Source organism: Plecotus auritus, assembly GCF_963455305.1.
Source record: "Plecotus auritus genome assembly, chromosome: 6".
Taxonomy (NCBI): Eukaryota; Metazoa; Chordata; class Mammalia; order Chiroptera; family Vespertilionidae; genus Plecotus; species Plecotus auritus.
Window position 1 is genome coordinate 68,334,773 of NC_137773.1, and position 20,098 is coordinate 68,354,870.

A 20,098-nucleotide genomic window follows, 5' to 3' on the forward strand; every position below is an offset into this window, starting at 1 on the left:
TTTGCTGGCTTCTCAGGAATGTAACCAGGGAACATGGTTCAGACTCCTTATCTTTGGGACAGTGGACATCTGCCCGGCCATTGCTTCCCCTCCTATTGACAACCCCCGATTCTCCAGCATAGGAGGTGGGTTTGTTTTAGTATTTTCTGCCATTGGAAAGCTACCTTCTTACACCAAAAAAAAAAAAAAAAAAAAAAAGTTTTGTCCTAATCTCTGGCTATGCCAGGAGGCTTTTTTGTTCCTGTAAAACCAAGCCTTTTGCCACACCAAAGCCAGGAAGAGACTCCCCCCACCCCCCTCTTTTATTTTATTTTTTTGCTGTCACACTTTTTTTCTTAAAGCTGTAAGCACAGAATGCCTAGCGGCTTGTTGGGGTATAACGATGGGCAGAGATTGAGAGAATACTGGGTGGGGGAGGAAATCTGTTAATATTATCCCACCACACTTATGAAGAACAGACAGAATTAATAACAATAGGACTCTTAGAGCAAATATTCTTCTCTATCCAGATGAAATTGTGTCCTTAGCCCTAATAAACAGTGCATGGTCTTGGTTTTGTTTCTTGCTGCACATGGGCAAGAAGACTTCAGCAGTCAGAAGCCTTATTTTAAGTAAGCAGACTGACAATGGGGAAAATTGTCTGCCGGTAGCGTTTATCTTTTCACTAGAGATCAGTTCTGAAGTGGTTTTGAAAGGTATGATTCTGTTATCCAAGTTGGTTCCAGGAATATGACAGTTTATGTAAAGCTGTTATTTCACTGAAAAATCTAGACACAGTGAGAGTAACATTTAGTCTTTTACACCTAGAAACTTGTATAACAGGAAGAATCACGTTATATATTCTGAGAATGCAGAGGCATTTTCAAAGCACCTTTCCAGTTTTTATTTTCATTTTAAAGTATGTTAATATTAGTAATTACTATAATACAGTATTAGGTATTTGTAATTAATTATTGCTGACTTGTCACATGTGAAAATATCTAATTCATTTAATCCTTATAAAAACCTTAAGATACATATAATACCCTAATTTAGAGATACAGAAGCTGAGGCACAGAAGCTAAGTCCAAAGTCACAAGTTATTATCTATAAGATTGAATTAGAAACCCAGAAGTATGATGGTGGAATAGAAGTGTGTATGCTGCTAGTTGATCATGATATTCATCATGATAATAATGGTTAGGAGATTATGGCATAAAAGCAACAATTCTTTGAATAATAATCTGAAGGCTGATTTTAAGCTAGTAAATTGTAAGTTACCAGTCTGCAGCCTGGAAATAAGACTGGGTTTGAGAACAATTGATTTTGACTCTTATTTATCCAGAGATACAGAGGATATCAGGGAACCACAAGGTAAAAACACCATGGAACTGAAGGTCATCAACTCATAAGAGATTAACATTTTATATTAATTTTAATGTGCTGGACTTTGAAAGGATCAGCATGAAGAGCTGATAATCTTCTCAAATTATACATAAAAGGCACAAGGAAATAAAAATTTTAAAAAATCCCCACCCGAAGATACGTTGTGTGTGTGTTTTGAGAGAGGCAGAGAGACAGAAACATTGATGTGAGAGGAAGGAAACATCGACCATGGGTGGCCTCCGGTACCGACCCCTGACCCGGCACCAACCCAAACCTTAGGTATGTGCCCTGCGGGGGTCTGGAACCTGCAACCTTTTTGGTGTACAGGGGAGGGCGCTCTAACCAACTGAGCAACCTGGCCAGGGCACCTCTCTTATAAACATTCTCAAGGCCATTAGCATTGTGTAACTCACCCTCTTATTCAAAAATATTTATTGAGCACACGTTATGTGCCAGACACTGTTATAAGTGCTGGAGATAGAGCAATGAAAAGAACGAAATTTTTGTCTTCGTGGAGTTTAATGGGAGGCGAAAGGTGACATAGTAAATGAACGAACAATTAGAATATTACAAAGTGCTGAGGAACATAATACCGCTCTCTTCTGTACTCTCAGCTTCAGCCGTATGGAGCCGTTAGCCTAACTTTTACTACTAATGTGCAGATCAAATTATAACAGTAATGCGCAACTAACGAATTAGCTACCACCAGGCTGTGTCAAGCACTGTGCTAAGTGATTTACTCCCTTAATCCGTAAGACGCCCCTCCGAGGTAAGCACTTTCATTCCCATGTTCCAGACAAGCAAACTGCGTTTCGGAGGAGCCAACACCAATTCGTGGCAGACCTGAGGCTGGAATGGGATGACTACCTCCGAGGTTCTACACCACGATGGTAGCAAAGGCGATGAAACACAAGAGAAAAGGATAAAAAGATTGAAACTGCAACTGCACTGAGGGAGAAAAAAGGGAGAACCAGAAGATATAACACACAGGACGCGAGCAGCGCCGGTTCCAGCGCGAGAAAGCGCGGCGAGGGGGCGGCGCCGGAAGTCGAACTGCAGCTTCCGGACCTGACGCCGGAAGTGGCTCGTCAGCGCCGCCTTCAGGTCTCCGTTGACACAGCCGCTCTTGGGTTTCGGTGACTCTGCAGCCACGAGGTGCCTGGAATTCGCTTCCAAACGCGTCTGCAAGTCAAAATGTCGCACCCGTCCCCCCAAACTAAGCCCTCCAACCCTAGTAACCCCCGAGTCTTTTTTGACGTGGACATCGGAGGCGAGCGAGGTGAGCGGAGTCTGAGATACGTAGAATGGCCCCGAGGAGGCTGGGCTTCCCGGGATTCAAGGGTCGCCGTGGGTGGGGTGCGTGTCGGGCCGGGGGCAGCTCTGTGGAGCAGAGGGAATGGCCACCCAGACTGTACCGCCTGAATAAATTAGCCTTGAATTTGGGATTGGGTCGAGCCAGCGCCCTTGTAGAATGCCACCGATCATGCGGAAGTTTCTGGAAATTTCTGGTTCGGGGATTGTGGCCATTAGGTTTGTCTCTCCTATTTGCACCTCCCGCCACCTTGCAGCATTATGTTTTCAGTGAGACTTCCAGGAAACCCATGGATGTGCGTCAGTGGGGCTCCCGTCCCACCGTGTGTTTGGCCACGCGAGCTTTACCAGCAATTGTCATGTGATTTACAAATTGAAGTGACTTTTGCGTGTGGCTTCTTCTGTATTACTGATTCTTAACTCAGCGGTCCAGTCAGATTGGTGACCATTTTCTCTGTTTTGGCATTGGGGAAAATAAGTTCCATGTAGCGACGTGGTTGCCTAGGCTACGTTAGCAGCTCCGAAGCTCCCTAAACTCTGGTGGATTCGCCTATTGCTTGGTAACCGAATGGCGCCTGTTCTGGAACATGTTAGAATTGCTGACCCGGCAGTGCGTTTGAATGTTGTACAAACGTACCTAACAGGATTCAGGGATCCCTGTGGATCGTGTGGATACACACACTTATATGTACATTCAGTTTGGTTTGAAATTAGTGCCAGGTTTATTTTTACCTGCCTCAGGAGTTAGCTAGAATGGCAGCTTTTCCAGCTTTTGCTTCAGAAGCTGTAGCAGGCAGGTTCCACAAAGCACAAAGGCTACAGCAATGCTCAGAACTCAGGCAGTCTGACTTTCACAAAGAATTTTTAATTTTTTTCCTGTAGGTAGTTGGTGATTGAAAATTCTGAGTACATGTTGAAGAAATTACTCAGAACTTAAAAACATTTGTTCTTCATGGTGTCCCTTATATGGTGCTGATCTTCTGGCTGTCGTATTTAGGAACCATTGTAAGGTGTAGAAAAATAATTGTTTCAAGTTTGTATGCTTAAGTAGACTAAATTTGAATACTAGAAAAATGATAAAAAAAGAGAACTTGAAATCTTAGTCGTCATAATTTTACTCACTGACCTTTTATCATTTGCTTATTTGGTTGTTTTGCATACTGACACTTTCTTATTTTTTTTAGTTGGTCGAATTGTCTTAGAATTGTTTGCAGATATTGTACCCAAAACTGCAGAAAATTTTCGTGCATTGTGTACAGGAGAAAAAGGCATTGGATCCACCACTGGGAAACCACTCCATTTCAAAGGTTGCCCTTTCCATCGAAGTATGTAAATTTTGTGAAACTGATTCTTACACATAATCAAATCCTGTCCTATAGGAGTTGGGGAAGACACTGTGGGGCAAAGGTTAAAAATTACTATTAGTTTCCAAGAGGATGCTTTGACACCTGAGGCAATAGTTCAGTTTCATAAAGGTTGGGCTGAAAAGGTAGAATTAATTATAGGAGTGTACTAAGGTTTATTTCAAGAGAAATGGAATACACTAGGTTCACCAGGCCTCTAACTTCAATGTGCTTAGATTGAGAAAAAAGGGAGTGGCCATGAAAAATAAGTAGACACTGGATAGCTTGACTACCAGGTAATAAAAAAGTTAAATCTCCTTCTTGGGCAGGATTGCTTGGGAAGGCTGCAGCCGATTTAAAAATTTAGTGTCTTGCCGAAACCGGTTTGGCTCAGTGGATAGAGCATCGGCCTGTGGCCTGAAGCGTCCCGGGTTCGATTCCGGTCAAGGGCATGTACCTTGGTTGCGGGCACATCCCCAGTGGGAGGTGTGCAGGAGGCAGCTGATCGATGTTTCTCTCTCATCGATGTTTCTAGCTCTCTATCCCTCTCCCTTCCTCTCTGTAAAATATCAATAAAATATATTTAAAAAAAAATTAGTGTTGTGGGCACATGGTGTGATATGTGATTAAAAGATGACATTTCACACAGCTTACCACACTTTCTAATCATACTTTTGTTTAGTGATTGTTTGGTGGTTCCCCCAATAGACTGAAGGTTCTAAAGAATTAACATAGCAGGCCCTGGGACTGCTGTCCGTAGAAAGGTCTGCTCTGAAGGTTGGCCATTGAGTAGATAGAGTCTGGGAACTTAGAACGTGAACCATTCCCAAAATCATAAAGGTGGGTTACTATGCCTAGACTCTTTATACAAGTAATTTGATTTCCTTTTGGGAGTCTGGAATTTTGATACATACTAGGCAGAGGATGCCTCTATGACAGCCATGGGCAAACTACGGCCCGCGGGCCGGATCCAGCCCGTTCGGCTGTTCTATCCGGCCCGCAGAGCCGAAAGAGCGGAGGGTTCTCTTGCTCTCCCCTCCGCTCCTTTACTTTGAATTTATATTAGTTCACACAAACACTCCATCCATGCTTTGTTCCGGCCCTCCGGTCCAGTTTAAGAACCCATTGTGGCCCTCGAGTCAAAAAGTTTGCCCACCCCTGCTCTATGATCATCCTCAATGAAAACCTAGGGTGCTGAGTCTCTGCTGGGTTTTCCTGGGCTGAAACAAATCATATATGTATTGCACTTTCTTTGCTGGAAGAAGAAAATGCTCTGTGACCAGCTTGTGGGAGGGTGAGAGCACAAGGAAGCACATGGATTCCTCTAGACTCTGCCTGTATCTTTTCCCTTTATTATCTAGTTGTGTTTCCTTACTGTGTTGCTGTAATACAACCAAATGCTGAATCCCATGAATCATAGGGAATTTCTGAACATTGGGGTAGTCTTGGGTATCCTTGACACCAAGAGATGATTTTTGCTGAAATATTTCTACTACAGTATGACAAATCTTAGAATAATTGGCCTTTATTCAGTAGACATTATTGGGTGACTAATATGTGCCCAGCCATACACAGTTACAAGGATGAAAGACAGAGTTGCTGCCCTGGCTGGTGTGGCTCAGTTGGAGCGTTGTCCCATATACCAAAAGGTTGCGGGTTCGATCTCTAGTTGGGGCCTGTACGGAAGGCAACTGATCAGTGTTTCTCTCACATGGATGTTTCTCTACCTCTCCTTCCCTCTCTCCCTCTCCCTCTTTCTAAAAAATCAATAAACATATCCTCAGGTGAGGATTAAAAAACAGAGTTGCTGTACTTAAGGAGTTAATTATTTGCCAGAAAAGACAGATCTTTATGATATACTAGAGGCCCAGTGCACAAAATTCGTGCACTCGGGGTGGGGGTGGGGGAGGGAGAGGGTCCCTCAGCAGCCCCGGTGACCTCTCGCAGGGAGCCCTCGGGGGATGTCTGACTGATGGTCGATTTGCATATTAGCCCTTTATTATATAGGATGTTATAAAATGGAGGTAGAGTCTAGCAACTAGGGGAGAAAAATGAGGAGATCTAACTTTGAGGTGCCATGGGAACTAATTTTCTTAGTGTTCATGGGGGATCAGGCAGTAAAAGTACTTTGGATTCAGATTGAGAAAAGTCTTTTAAGAGTAAAATGGTGGGGAAAGACAAGAGAGTGACATGACTAGAGTCATTTTAGGAAGTTGTCTTTATTATATATTCATTAGTTAACATTGCTGAAGTCATAGTTTTGTTTCTTTTTTTATTAAATATTTTTGGGTGACAGTCAACATGAATATAGCTTTGTTTCTAATAGCTATTTTTCCTTTTTTGTAGTTATTAAGAAATTTATGATTCAGGGTGGAGACTTCTCAAATCAGAATGGGACAGGTGGAGAAAGTATTTATGGTGAAAAGTTTGAAGATGAAAATTTCTATTATAAGGTAAAGTAGACAAAATGCATGTTATGATAATAAAGAGTACTATGCGTGGGCACTTGTTAGGTTAAGACAGTGGTCGGCAAACTCATTAGTCAACAGAGCCAAATATCAACAGTACAACGATTGAAATTTCTTTTGAGAGCCAAATTTTTTAAACTTCTTCTAACGCCACTTCTTCAAAATAGACTTGCCCAGGCCGTGGTATTTTGTGGAAGAGCCACACTCAAGGGGCCAAAGAGCTGCATGTGGCTCGTGAGCCACGGTTTGCCGAACACTGGGATAAGACACCGATAAATGTTTCAAGTGCGTTTAGATTCTCCTCTTTTTAAAAGGTGTCATATTTGGCAATATGCGGCTTTGATATGGAACATTTTCATCCAGTAATGATTTGGCAAAAATACTATAGTTATTTCAGTGTGATCCAGGTTTACATACTTCAGTAAAGCTAATGAGTTTAAAGTGTGGCCACCATATGGCAAAATTGTTTCCAGGAAAATGTTCTCATTATCAGAAGGATGGTAACTTGTGCATCTTTATGCTTGAATTTGAAGAGCAACAAAACCATCGCTAATATCCAGGATATCAGGGGATTTTGCAAACTAGAGGATATGGTTAATGTCCAAGCTCCTAAAGGACATTAGTGGTGCCTGTGCCTTCTTATCTTCATTGTCCCAAGATGTAATCGGGTTATATTGCATCATTCAAGTTATAAGAATGGACATGTAAGTACAAAAGTAAAGTGATCTTTTTGGAAATGAGGAAAATGAACAAGGTAATGACTTCAAAAGAAAATCTCATCAATCTTTTAAGCAGTATTTATTGACTGCAACTGTTTGAGCTTGATACTGTCACTGGCACCAAAGGGTTTATAAAAATGAAAGGCCTTGATGACGAGGAGTTTATAATCTTACTCGGAAGACAAGATTGAAACACATGGGACAACTGGAGAATAACAGTATGCCTGCAATATCATTTATTTGGTCTGGCCCTGCCATGGCATTACACTATATTGTTTGATCTAAATGATATTACAGTTTACCATAGTTTTGTGTATGGTCAGTATTTAAATGTTTGACCAAATAACAGGCTAAGTTTTGAGTAGATACTTTTGTATGGTCCTCAAATAATGTTATGCTCAGTGGCCTTTGGCATAAAAAAGGTTCCCCACCCCCGATCTAAAGAAAGGAGTCCTATTGAAAGGACACAGTTCTTGCCTTCTACAAACTTGGTAACCTTGAAAGATGAATTAGATTTAGATTGGAGGGTTAAAAGGCATTTTAGGTGGGAAGACTAACATTAGATTTACAATGCTTGGCCCAACAATTAATAAATTTAGAAAGCCTGGTGCCAAGGAAGAAATTGGATTTCAATGTGCAGTAGTTTCTTTTGGGCATTCCCTGAAGTGATTCACCTGGGATGAAAGCCATAAGTTTTGGATTCTTTTGAGATTAGGGAAGTACCTAATTGAATATCCTGTCTAAATTGAATAACCTATCACTGTTCCCTGTTTATTGATGTGTAAAGGAAGAATCATAATGTAGGCCCATAAAAGTCAGTTTAGTGTTTCTCAGAAAAAAGACCATCCATCATAAAAAAAGGGCAGAGTATAATTATTAGATTTCCTTAATGTAGCATCTTCACCTTAAAGATGAAATATAAGCATTTTCTTAATATGGCCAATTTAGAAATACACCCCCCACTGTTGTTACTTTGATTTCATCAGCATTTGTTAAAGTTTAAAAAGGGATTAACCCTACATTTTGTGAATTAAAGGTTGTTACCAAAATGAAGTACAATTACACTATATTGTTTGATCTAAATGATATTACAATCTACCATAGTTTTGTGTATGGTCAGTAAAAGAACAATTCAGATTAGTACCTCTAACCTTGATTTTCTTTTAATTAATTTTGTTCTACAGCATGACCAGGAGGGTTTATTGAGCATGGCAAATGCAGGCTGCAATACAAATGGTTCTCAGTTCTTCATCACAACAGTTCCAACTCCTCATTTGGATGGGAAACATGTGGTATTTGGCCAAGTAATTAAAGGAATGGGTGTGGCAAGAATCCTGGAAAATGTAGAAGTGGAAGGTGAAAAACCTGCCAAAGTAAGTAAAGTTTACCCTAGTTGCTATCTTAAAGAAATGTAAGTAAAAGAATCTGATGATTATTAGCTGGAAAGTGTTAGGATGACTTTTGGTATAGAAGCCTGAATCTGCCACTTAAACTCAAGGAAAAGATTAGGGCAGCTTAAAAAGATTTTTATTATTTCAACTTCAATCTTGGTGATTTAAGTCTTCCTATACTTGCAAAACTTTGAGTCAGCCTGTATACTAGTTCATCACAGAAAGAGGACAGGAAATGAAGAATCCTGTCCAGACTCTGCCATTTAATTGGTGGTTTGGCCTTGATCTTATTCAATTTTTCTTGGCCTGATTCCTCATTCTACATAAATTACTTAAGGGTTTAGACTAGATTATATAACTCTAAAGATCCTTGTGTTCTAAGTCTGTGGATCAATGGCCATACTACTACCCAACCCAATTGGTAGGGTTGTGAGAATTGGGAACTCTGATACCTGTAGGAGGTAGGCTGTCACTCAATAGTAGTAAATTGAAAGCAGTGCCCCTCCTAAAGAAAATTATATAGAGAATGATAAAATTTTCAGTTCATTTTGTGTACACTGAGGTGCTGAATAGCAATAAAAGACTTTTGTAAAATAGTACATTGTTCTATTACTTGGAATGTTTATAAAGGGCATTTTGTAATTAGAGCAGATAGGTGAACCTCCTAAAGTCAGTCATTTTAGAAGTGACTTGGACCATGTTGCACATAACTTGCAGCTATATAGCTTTTAAACCCAGACCTTTTTTTTTTTTAATATCATTAATATGTTAGTGCACTTCTACAATTTAGGATTATTTTTACAGTTGTGCGTTATTGCAGAATGTGGAGAATTGAAGGAAGGGGATGACTGGGGAATATTCCCAAAAGATGGTTCTGGTGATAATCATCCAGATTTCCCCGAGGATGCAGATATAGATTTAAAAGACGTGAGTACTTTCAATTAGTCAAACTTAATTACTTAAATTACTAAAAATATTTAGTACTAAAATTTTGAGATATTTGTGTCAATCTGTCTTAGTGATTAGAATGCAGCATTAAACCACATTACTTACTAAAATCGAACATATTTGTATTCTTTTATACAGGTAGATAAAATATTATTAATAACAGAAGACTTAAAAAACATTGGAAATACTTTTTTCAAATCCCAGAACTGGGAGATGGCCATTAAAAAGTATACAAAGGTTTTAAGGTAATAAAATATTTTTAATAAATTGCTTTTAAGAACTTGTAAATTGAATTGTAAACTGAAATTCAAGAGCTTATTGTATTTTTGGCAGATTATTTGTAATTACCAGATGTGTTGAAATAGCTGCATTTTTTTGTTGCCTCCAGCTTCTTATTTCAAAAAATTTCCAAATATAGGAAAGTTGAAATAGTACATGAATGAATGCTCATGTACCTTAACCTACATTCACTAGTTAATTTTTACTGTTTGTTTTTGAAGAATCATTTTTTAAGAGGAAGTTGCTGATACCATGATACTTCACCCCTGAATATTTGTTATTATATCCTAAGAAACAAAAACATTCTTCTACATAACCTTACTACCATTAAAACGCCCCAAAATAGCATTCATACAATATTACCTAATATGTAATCCACATTCAAATTTCTCCAATTGTTTAAATTTTTTTACTCCAGAGTCAATTGTATCATTTGGTTTTATGTCTCTAGTTTATTCATCTTTAATAGTTCCTATTCTACAAGTTGTCACTTATACTTCGTAGAGTGTTAAGTAGGATGTCTCATAAAATACCATCTGTTTGATTGCTTCCTCAAGGTTAGGTTGAGGATAAATATTTTGGCAAGAGAACTTAACTAGGTGATGTATATTTTCTATGACATCACACATATTGAAGGCTCATGTCAGTTTTGAGTTTTGGCACTTGATTAAAGTGATGTCAGCTATAAAAATGCCTTTTCCCCTTTGTAAATAGTAAGTACTCTGAGGTGATACTGTGAGATTGTGTACATACTCAGTTTCTAACATTTCATCCAGTGGTTTTACATTATCTAAGATCCTTGCCTAGTCAGTTATTGCCTTGATGATTGCAGAACTGTGATTTTTCTAATTTTATCACTCATTCTACAGTTACTATAAGCTGGCATTCTTCTGTTTAAAAGAACCTTTCCTCTCCCCCAAGTATCACTATAGACCTATGGATTTTTTTCAGGTCTTATACTATTACTATAATTTTTCTTGAAGCCCAAAGGGTTCCAGATTTTTCTAGTGAAAGCCCCCTTTTCTACATCCTTTTGACATATTCCTCTTAGTCTGTGATCACGTGGCTTACTTTTTGGCACAAGATGTTCCAGGCTCATTTTTATACTTAACCTGTTTCCAGAATGGGTATCAGCAGTTTCTCCAAGGATTGCTGATTCTTTTCAGTGGGGAATAGACTTTAAAGAACAAATTCTGGGGACCAGGTATGCTTATTGTTTCTGAGTCCTTATCAGTGGACAGAGCTAGGAACTGTATTAAAAGACAATTCAAAACTAACACTACAGGGTTCTTCACCTTTCCCATTCTATTCCCTGTGACACAATGAGAACCTTGCTTCTCAAAGAACATAATAGAGACCTGGTTTTTAAAAATAGAAAGTGTTAATAGTGCACAATTATCTTTAGATATGGGGATTATTCTTAAATTGGCCTGTTTGAACAATTTGGAAAAAAGTTGTAACAAACAAAAATAAATTATCTGAAGAAAAAAAGGATTTAATGAAAAGATAATATTAAGAGTATTAATATTAGCATTTGATAAACTTTTTATATCAGAAATAACCTAACATTTTTTGGCGTAGTTGAAGAAGCAGAGTATGTCTTATGCTAGCTTTACATTTTACTTTTATTAATGTGTTTTCCAGATATGTGGAAGGTTCAAAAGCTGTTATTGAGAAAGCAGATAGATTGAAGCTGCAACCTGTAGCTTTAAGTTGCGTGCTGAATATTGGTGCTTGTAAATTAAAGATGTCAAATTGGCAGGGAGCAGTTGACAGTTGTTTGGAGGTAAGTCTGTTTGCTGTTGAACTTTTTGACAGGGTTGGATTATGATTTATGAACTTGAACAAAACGATTTTATATACTTTAACTAGAGGCCCAATGCACGAAATTCGTGCAAGAGTAGGCCTTCCGTCCCCTAGCTGCCAGCATCGGCTTCTCTTCAGCACCTGGGACCCGGGCTTCCCTTGCAGCCCTGGCTTCGTCAGGAAGGATGTCTGGTCTAATTAGCATATTACACTTTTATTATTATAGATGCAGGTTCGGGCCGAAACCAGCTCTCCAACATCCCCCGAGGGGACCCAGATTGTGAGAGGGCGTAGGCCAAGCCGAGGGACCCCACTGGTGCACGATCAGGGCCGGGGAGGGATGCGGCAGGTCAGCCAGGGAGGGCTCCAGGGCATGTCTGGCCCATCTTGCGCAGTCCCAATCGGCTGGACCCCAGCAGCAAGCTAACCTACTGGTTGGAGCATCTGCCCCCTGGTGGTCAGTGCACGTCTTAGTGACTGGTCTACTGTCTGCCCCCTGGTGGTCAGTGCACGTCATAGCAAGTGGTTGAGCATCCTTTGCATATCATTAGCATATTATGCTTTGATTGGTTGAACGGACAACCAGACACTTAGCATATTAGGCTTTTATTATATAGGATATATCATTGCATAGGACCTGATGAGACTCAATAAACATGTCATTTCATCTCTAAATATTTTGGACATCAGTTTTTCTTTCAATCCATTTACTTAGCTTATTATGTTACTTAATATCTATTAAGATACTTTTCCTTTTTTCCTCAAAGCACATGTATCAGCTCACTTATTCATTTAACATATTGAATACCTGTTCTGTGCTAGGCATTGGAAGACAAAGCCAGGAATGACTAAGAATATGGGTTATGGATTCAGTCAGACATAGTTTTTTTATTTTTATTTTATATTATACTATGCCTTTATTCTTTTTAGCCACCCAGCCACGTCCAGACTCGCAATAGTTTTAGGAACTCCCTTCCCCTTTCTTTTTCTTTCTTTTTTTTTTTAAATAAATCTTTATTCAGATTATTACAATTGTTTCTCCTTTTTCCCCCCATAGCTCCCCTCCACCCGGTTCCCACCCCACCTTCTGCCCTTACCTCCCCCACACTGTCCTCATCCATAGGTGTATGATTTTTGTCCAGTCTCTTCCTGAACCCTCCCATACCCCTTTCCCCCTGAGAATTATCAGTCCACTCCCTTTCTTTGCCCCTGATTCTATTATATTCACCAGATTATTCTGTTCCTCAGGTTTTTAATAAACTTGATTTTTAGGTTCACTTGTTGATAGATATGTATTTGTTCCTAATTTTTCTCTTTACTTTTTTCTTCTTCCTCTTCTTTAAGAATACCTTTCAGCATTTCATATAATACTGGTTTGGTGGTGATGAACTCCTTTAGCTTTTTCTTATCTGTGAAGCTCTTTATCTGCCCTTCAATTCTGAATGATAGCTTTGCTGGGTAGAGTAATCTTGGTTGTAGGTTCTTGCTGTTCATCACTTTGAAAATTTCTTGCCACTCCCATCTAGTCTGCAGAGTTTCTGTTGAGAAATCAGCTGACAATCGTATGGGTGCTCCCTTGTAGGTAATTAACTGTTTTTCTCTTGCTGCTTTTAAGATTCTCTCTTTGTCTTTTGCTCTTGGCATTTTAATTATGATGTGTCTTGGTGTAGTCCTCTTTGGATTCCTTTTGTTTGGGGTTCTGTGCGCTTCCTGGACTTGTAAGTCTATTTCTTTCACCAGGTGGGGGAAGTTTTCAGTCATTATTTCTTCAAATAGGTTTTCAGTATCTTGCGCTCTCTCTTCTCTTCTTCTGGCACCCCCATAATTGTGATGTTGGTACGCTTGAAGTTGTCCCAGAGGCTTCTTACACTGTCTTCAACCTTTTGGATTTTTTTTTTTGCTTTTTCAGTTGAGTGTTTTTTGCTTCTTTGTATTTCAATTCTTTGACTTGATTCTTGTGTTCCTCTAGTCTGTTGTTGGGTCTCTGTATAATATTTTTTATTTCAGTCAGTGTATGTTTAATTTCTAGTTGGTCCTTTTTCATATCTTCGAGGGTCTTGTTATATTTATCGGCCTTTTCTAGGATATTCTTGAAAAGTCTTATAACCGTGGTTTTGAATTCTATATCCAGTCGTTTGTTTTCCTCCATTTCTTTTGTTTGTGATCTGTTTCTTTGACGCCGCATTTCCACTGCTTCCCTGAGTTGGTAGGGTAAATTTGTGTGCTAGGTTTCCTATATGGCCCAGTGGGTTGGCCTCCCCAGTTAACCTGAGGTGGACACTCTTGGTGCACCCCTTTGTGGACTGTGTGTAAGCCTTGTTGTAGTTAAGTCTTTTTTTTTTTTTTTTTTAAATAAATCTTTATTCAGATTATTACAATTATTTCTCCTTTTTCCCCCCATAGCTCCCCTCCACCCCTTTCCCACCCCACCTTCTGCCCTTACCTCCCCCCCACTGTCCTCATCCAAAGGTGTATGATTTTTGTCCATTCTCTTCATGAACCCCCATACCCCTTTCCCCCTGAGAATTATCAGTCCACTCCCTTTCTATGCCCCTGATTCTATTATATTCACCAGATTATTCTGCTCCTCAGGTTTTTAATTCACTTGATTTTTAGGTTCGCTTGTTGATAGATATGTATTTGTTGTTCATAATTTTTCTCTTTACTTTTTTCTTCTTCCTCTTCTTTAAGAATACCTTTCAGCATTTCATATAATACTGGTTTGGTGGTGATGAACTCCTTCAGCTTTTTCTTATCTGTGAAGCTCTTTATCTGCCCTTCAATTCTGAATGATAGCTTTGCTGGGTAGAGTAATCTTGGTTGTAGGTTCTTGCTATTCATCACATTGAAAATTTCTTGCCACTCCCGTCTGGCCTGCATAGTTTCTGTTGAGAAGTCAGCTGACAGTCGTATGGGTGCTCCCTTGTAGGTAATTAACTGTTTTTCTCTTGCTGCTTTTAATATTCTCTCTTTGTCTTTTGCTCTTGGCATTTTAATTATGATGTGTCTTGGTGTGGTCCTCTTTGGATTCCTTTTGTTTGGGGTTCTGTGGGCTTCCTGGACTTGTAAGTCTATTTCTTTCACCAGGTGGGGGAAGTTTTCGGTCATTATTTCTTCAAATAGGTTTTCAGTATCTTGCTCTCTCTCTTCTTCTGGCACCCCCATAATTCTGATGTTGGTACGCTTGAAGTTGTCCCAGAGTCTTCTTACATTATCTTCAACTTTTTGGATTTTTTTTTTGCTTTTTGCTTTTTCGGTTGAGTGTTTTTTGCTTCTTTGTATTTCACTTCTTTGACTTGATTCTTGTGTTCCTCTATTCTGTTTCTGGGTCTCTGTATAATATTTTTTATTTCAGTCAGTGTATGTTTAATTTCTAGTTGGTCCTTTTTCATATCTTCGAGGGTCTCGTTATATTTATCGGCCTTTTCTAGGATATTCTTAAAAAGTCTTATAACGGTGGTTTTGAATTTTATATCCAGTCGTTTGTTTTCCTCCATTTCTTTCGTTTGTGATCTGATTCTTTGACCCCGCATTTTTACTGATTCCCTGAGTTGGTAAGGTAGATATTTGTGCTAGGTTTCCAATATGGCCCAGTGGGTCTGCCTCCCCAGTTAACCTGAGGTGGACACTCTTGGTGCACCCCTTTGTGGACTGTGTGTACAGCCTTGTTGTAATTAAGTCTTTATTGTTGTTGGTATCACTGGGAAGAATTGACCTCCGGGCCAGTTGGCTGTAAGGATCAGCTGTGTCTATGCTGGGAGAAGTTCGGTGCTGGAGACAGCCTTATAGGATTAGACTTGCCAAACTGCAATAGCCTCTGTGCTCAGCTTGGATGGGGTGGAGCCTCAGTCTTGGCTTCCTGTCAGCCCCGCCCCTGCGCTTTCAGTCCTCCGCCTTCCCCAGCTCGAGTCTCCGCCTGAGAGTCCAGACTCCCCCCACAAGAGCGTGGGTCCCCAGGGGCTCGCCTGGAACCGGGGTTCACTGCAGTCAGAACTGGGGCTCAGTGCCGTCAGGAGCCTCTGACTCCCCTCCACCAGGGAAAGCCCGCGGCAACCTCCGCAGCCCTTGTGCGCACCGGCGCAGGCGCGCTTTCAGTCCTCCGCCTTCCCCAGCTCACGAGTCTCCGCCCGAGAGTCCAGACTCCCCCCACAAGAGCGTGGGTCCCCAGGGGCTCGCCTGGAACTGGGGTTCACTGCAGTCAGAACTGGGGCTCAGTGCAGTCAGAATCCTCTGACTCCCCTCCACTAGGGAAAGCCTGTGGCAACCCCCGCAGCCTTTGTGCGCACCAGCGCGTGCGCGCGTGTGCACTTTGAGTCCTCCGCCTTCCCCGGCTCCCGAGTCTCCGCCCGAGAGTCCAGACTCCCCCCACAAGAGCGTGGGTCCCCAGGGGTTCGCCCGGAACTGGGGTTCAGTGCAGTCAGAACTGGGGTTCAGTGCGGTCGGGGGCTTCCTTCCCCCTTCCGCCAGAGAAAGTCAGCCAGGCTCTCAGCCGCCCTTCCTCTCTGCGCGCACAAAGACCCTTTGCCGTACCTCCAGTTCTCTGTGAGCTTTTCTCTTTCCTTTTAGTTGTAGAATTTTCACTCAGCCAGCTTTCCTGCGGTTCTGGATGGTGTCCGTTCTGTCTTTTAGTTGTAGTTTTGAAATTGTTGTGCGAGGCAGCAGTTTAGGTGCTTACCTATGCCGCCTTCTTGGTTTCTCCTCCAGACATAGTTTTTTTTATTAGACCTCTCACTAACTTTGTGATCTTGGGTAAGTTCCTAATTTAAAAGTCTTCTTTATATGTAAAGTGGAAATATTACCAGCCTCATGGATTTGTTGTGAGGATTATATAACACTAGAGGCCTGGTGCGTGAAATTCATGCATGGGTAGGGTCCTTAGGCCTAGGCAGTGATCAGGGCCGATTGGGGCCTTCCTTCTCTGGCTGCCGGCCGGGGCCTTCCTATATTCTGTGCTGCCTCCTGGTGGTCAGTGCATGTCATAGTGATCGATCAAACTCCTGGTCGAACTCCCAAGGGGACAATTTGCATATTAGGCTTTTATATATAGATAGATATGTAAAGCATTCAACAGTGTTAAGCACATGTTAAGCACTTTTATGGAGACATCCAGGAATACTAACAGCAAAAGCTAGAAAGGTAAAAGCATACCTTACTTAAAAAACACAATTATGACTTTCTCCCTATTGTAGAGCTGAAAATTTTCCATACTAAACCATGTATTTTAGAAAGACCACCTTCAATAATTTTAATGTATATTGCACATTGCACATAGACCAGTTATGTCCACAGCAAGGAGAAATAAAATGAGATCCTAATTTGGTAGGGTAGGGGGAATAGGGATAAAAATATACTTAGAATGGGGTATACAACAGAGGAAAGATGTTATCAAAGGAAAAGATTAGTCTTCACCAATCATCTGGATCTCTTTTTGACCTTTGTGAGGCAGATAATATACCCTTTTCCGTAAATCTTAAGTACTGACCTTTAAAAGATGTTAAGTAAAAAAATATTTTTAAAACATTTACTTCAGAGTAGAGACCTATTAAAAGTTATTCATCCTCCTAAAAAATTACATGTATATAGGCTTTTATTCAAAATGGCTTTCTTTGATAAGTTAGGGCCGAATCAGGAAATAGAAACCATACAGAACTTTAAAATAAAAGAAAATATAAGAGGGGACTGGAATAATAAGGAATTAGCTAGTAAAGAGAATTCTAAAGTGATGGGACCAGCGTATCTGTTTCCCCTAGGTGGGTGTGGAGCCCCTCGGAAGAGGCACCTCTCTAGACCTCTGGCTGAGGTCCAGACTCTTTGGAGAGGGGATGGCCATGGCTTTTGTGTAGCAGAGGCAGTCATTGAGCACCACACTTGTGTGACTCACTAGAGTGCCTGGGGAACTTGCCTGTGGAGAGTTGCTTTATGCTACTGACCAAACTCTGCAGGAGCCTAATAAGAGGAGCACATTGGAACCTGGAAGAGAAATCGGCTTTCTCTTCTATGTCCATGTAGAGCCCTCTACTGACAAAACTTAACATTGTGCTAGCTGGCAGAGGAGAGATTTATAGGGTTCATTTCCTTCACAGAGCAGTGAAGGGTTGATTTGGAACTGATAGGCAATAAATTTAAATCTATACATTTAATACTTAATATAAAGTATTAATTTTTTGATTCTTCTTTCTAGGCTCTTGAAATAGATCCATCAAATACCAAAGCACTGTACCGTAGAGCTCAAGGATGGCAAGGATTGAAGGAATATGACCAAGCATTGGTAAAATTTTGTCCTAAATTTCATTTTTTAAAAATAGACAACCACCTTCATAAGTCATATACCTAATATTTCCTAAAAACTTTTTTCCAATTAAAGGCTGATCTTAAGAAAGCTCAGGAGATAGCACCGGAAGATAAAGGTAAGTTGGCAGTTTTTGTAGTGAAAGTTCACTTTGTCCTTTTAAGAATTTCTCTTCATGAAACACTGTACTGTTTGCCACTTAGATATTTATTCCACAGATATTACAGAATGCCTGTCATTGGGCCAGGCACAGATCATACTGCATTGAGCAAGTCAGGGTCCCTGCTCTCAGAGAGCTTACATTCTAGTCCCTCTCCAGAATACTATCTTCACATATCTGAATACTATTTGTCCTACTGTACCATTTGTGATCTAGTTCCTATTAGTTTAATTCTAATCAAAAGTACCAAATGAGTATTATGGTGAATTTAATGTTTAGGACCATTCCTTAAGCTGAATGTGGCCATAACCTAAATATTCTAGTTAATAGACTAATAGAAAAGCTTTCTGATGCTGTGACAAAAATAAGTTTGTCTTTCAAATACTCCAACTATTAATAGTGATACTACATCTAGATATTAAAATATACCTTTGGCTTCTTTAATACTAAAGTGAAACAGGAGGCACTTCTCTAATGGAAAAGGTAAATCTGTATAATTCAATTTGAATTCTCTCAATAGACAGTTTTCTAAGATTATGCTTCGTGATCATGTATTTGTGCGATTGCTTTCTCAGTATACATTATTCTGTTTATCAAGGGGAAGTTAACTATCATACTAAAACATCAGTTTGTTGGTCAACCTAATTTTTGGATGTTTGAAAACTAACTCGTATTACATATTTATTTTGCAGCTATCCAGGCAGAATTGCTGAAAGTCAAACAAAAGATAAAGGCACAGAAAGATAAAGAGAAGGCAGCGTATGCAAAAATGTTTGCTTAATAAGGAATTCAATTATGCTTAAATATTACACATTGATGTATAAAGGCAATAAGAAAATTTAAGGGATTTTGTCTATTAAATATGATCCCTAATGTGTTTCCTTTGATACTTCAGTTCCCCATTGTTTACAGTTTAGAAATACTGATATCAGTTCACTCTTAATAAAAGTGTTACAAAGTACAGTGAAGTTGACCCCACCCCTTGGGCTATCTGTATTACAAAGAATAATGGTGTTCAACCTATTTTTAAACGAAAGATACATCTTATTGAATAAACAGATGAAAGCTTAAATTTGTGTTATTTCCCTTAATTTCTTGATATAGCTTTCTGTAAACTGGTTGGTTTGTGCTGGTGTTAAACTCACAGGGCCAGATAGTAAATTTTTAGGACCATTGTATTCTGTCACAATTACTCATTTCTGCAAGGGGCATGGCATGGCTGTGTTCCAAGAAAACTGTAAGAAAAGTGGTGGGCTAGATGCCAACCTCTGCTCTAAAGCATACATTTATTTTTATACTTGAAGTTTTGAATTTGGCAAGTCAAATGTACATGAAAGGCCACATTCAGCTTTATTTTGCGGTTGGTAATGAATCTTTGGAGAATTGAACAGGTAAGTAAATGCTACATCACTAATAAAGTTTTATTTAAGATAAATATTGATAGTTTTTTATTGGACAAATTTAGGTATAGTATAAAGTTTCTATTTCCCTGATATTTTATGAACATTCTGATCAGTAATATGCTATAAGATATGTTGACACTTGCTAACTTCTCAACATTTTAGAGTTAGCTTACCATACATTTTAAAGAAAGTGTTTATCAGACTTGCCTGCAAATGAAATTAGTTATAGTTTACATTCCATTGTAAGCAGGTCCTCCACCACCTTCGGGTACCACCCAGTTAATATTCTGACTTGGATCTTTAATATCACATGTCTTACAGTGCACACAGTTCTGAGCATTTATCTGTAACCGAAATCCATCACCTTGTTCCAAAGGTACAAATTCATAAACTCCTGTAAGGAGAAATAATATTGTTAAGTACCTAACTTTTTCAACTTTCAAAATTCAAAAATAGAAATTGAAGTCCTGGAAATAATAGCTACAGAAACCTTGAAAGTTTGTTTTCAGAATGTTTACCCATAAGAGCATATTACAAAGATCTTGGCTGCTTTTGAGTTACAATTCTGTATATATAATGTGCTATATGCTGCTGTAGCTGAAAAAACAAAACAGAG

General features: G+C 39.6%; 2 protein-coding genes across 5 annotated transcripts in view; one reads left to right on the top strand and one right to left on the bottom strand.

Annotated features, from left to right (window-relative positions):
* The first annotated feature begins 1,823 nt into the window (after window positions 1–1,823).
* Window positions 1,824–19,148, top strand: PPID (peptidylprolyl isomerase D). Its single transcript, XM_080676787.1, has 10 exons — window positions 1,824–2,644; window positions 3,861–4,001; window positions 6,366–6,472; window positions 8,391–8,579; window positions 9,402–9,524; window positions 9,684–9,790; window positions 11,469–11,610; window positions 17,812–17,898; window positions 17,995–18,037; window positions 18,772–19,148. Exons 1-10 carry the CDS (start codon window positions 2,560–2,562, stop codon window positions 18,858–18,860), a joined length of 1,113 nt encoding a protein of 370 aa, XP_080532913.1. The 5' UTR covers window positions 1,824–2,559; the 3' UTR covers window positions 18,861–19,148.
* ETFDH (electron transfer flavoprotein dehydrogenase) overlaps window positions 8,349–20,098 on the bottom strand; it is a 39,860-nt gene continuing 28,110 nt past the window's right edge. For 3 of the 4 annotated variants that reach the window (XM_080676785.1, XM_080676783.1, XM_080676786.1), the window contains one exon: window positions 18,107–19,876. In XM_080676785.1, coding sequence (XP_080532911.1) covers window positions 19,713–19,876 — 164 coding nt within the window. In that variant the 3' untranslated portion in view covers window positions 18,107–19,712. Of the gene's footprint in view, window positions 8,541–18,106; window positions 19,877–20,098 lie in introns of those variants that run through there. The other variant, XM_080676784.1, reaches the window with a different exon arrangement.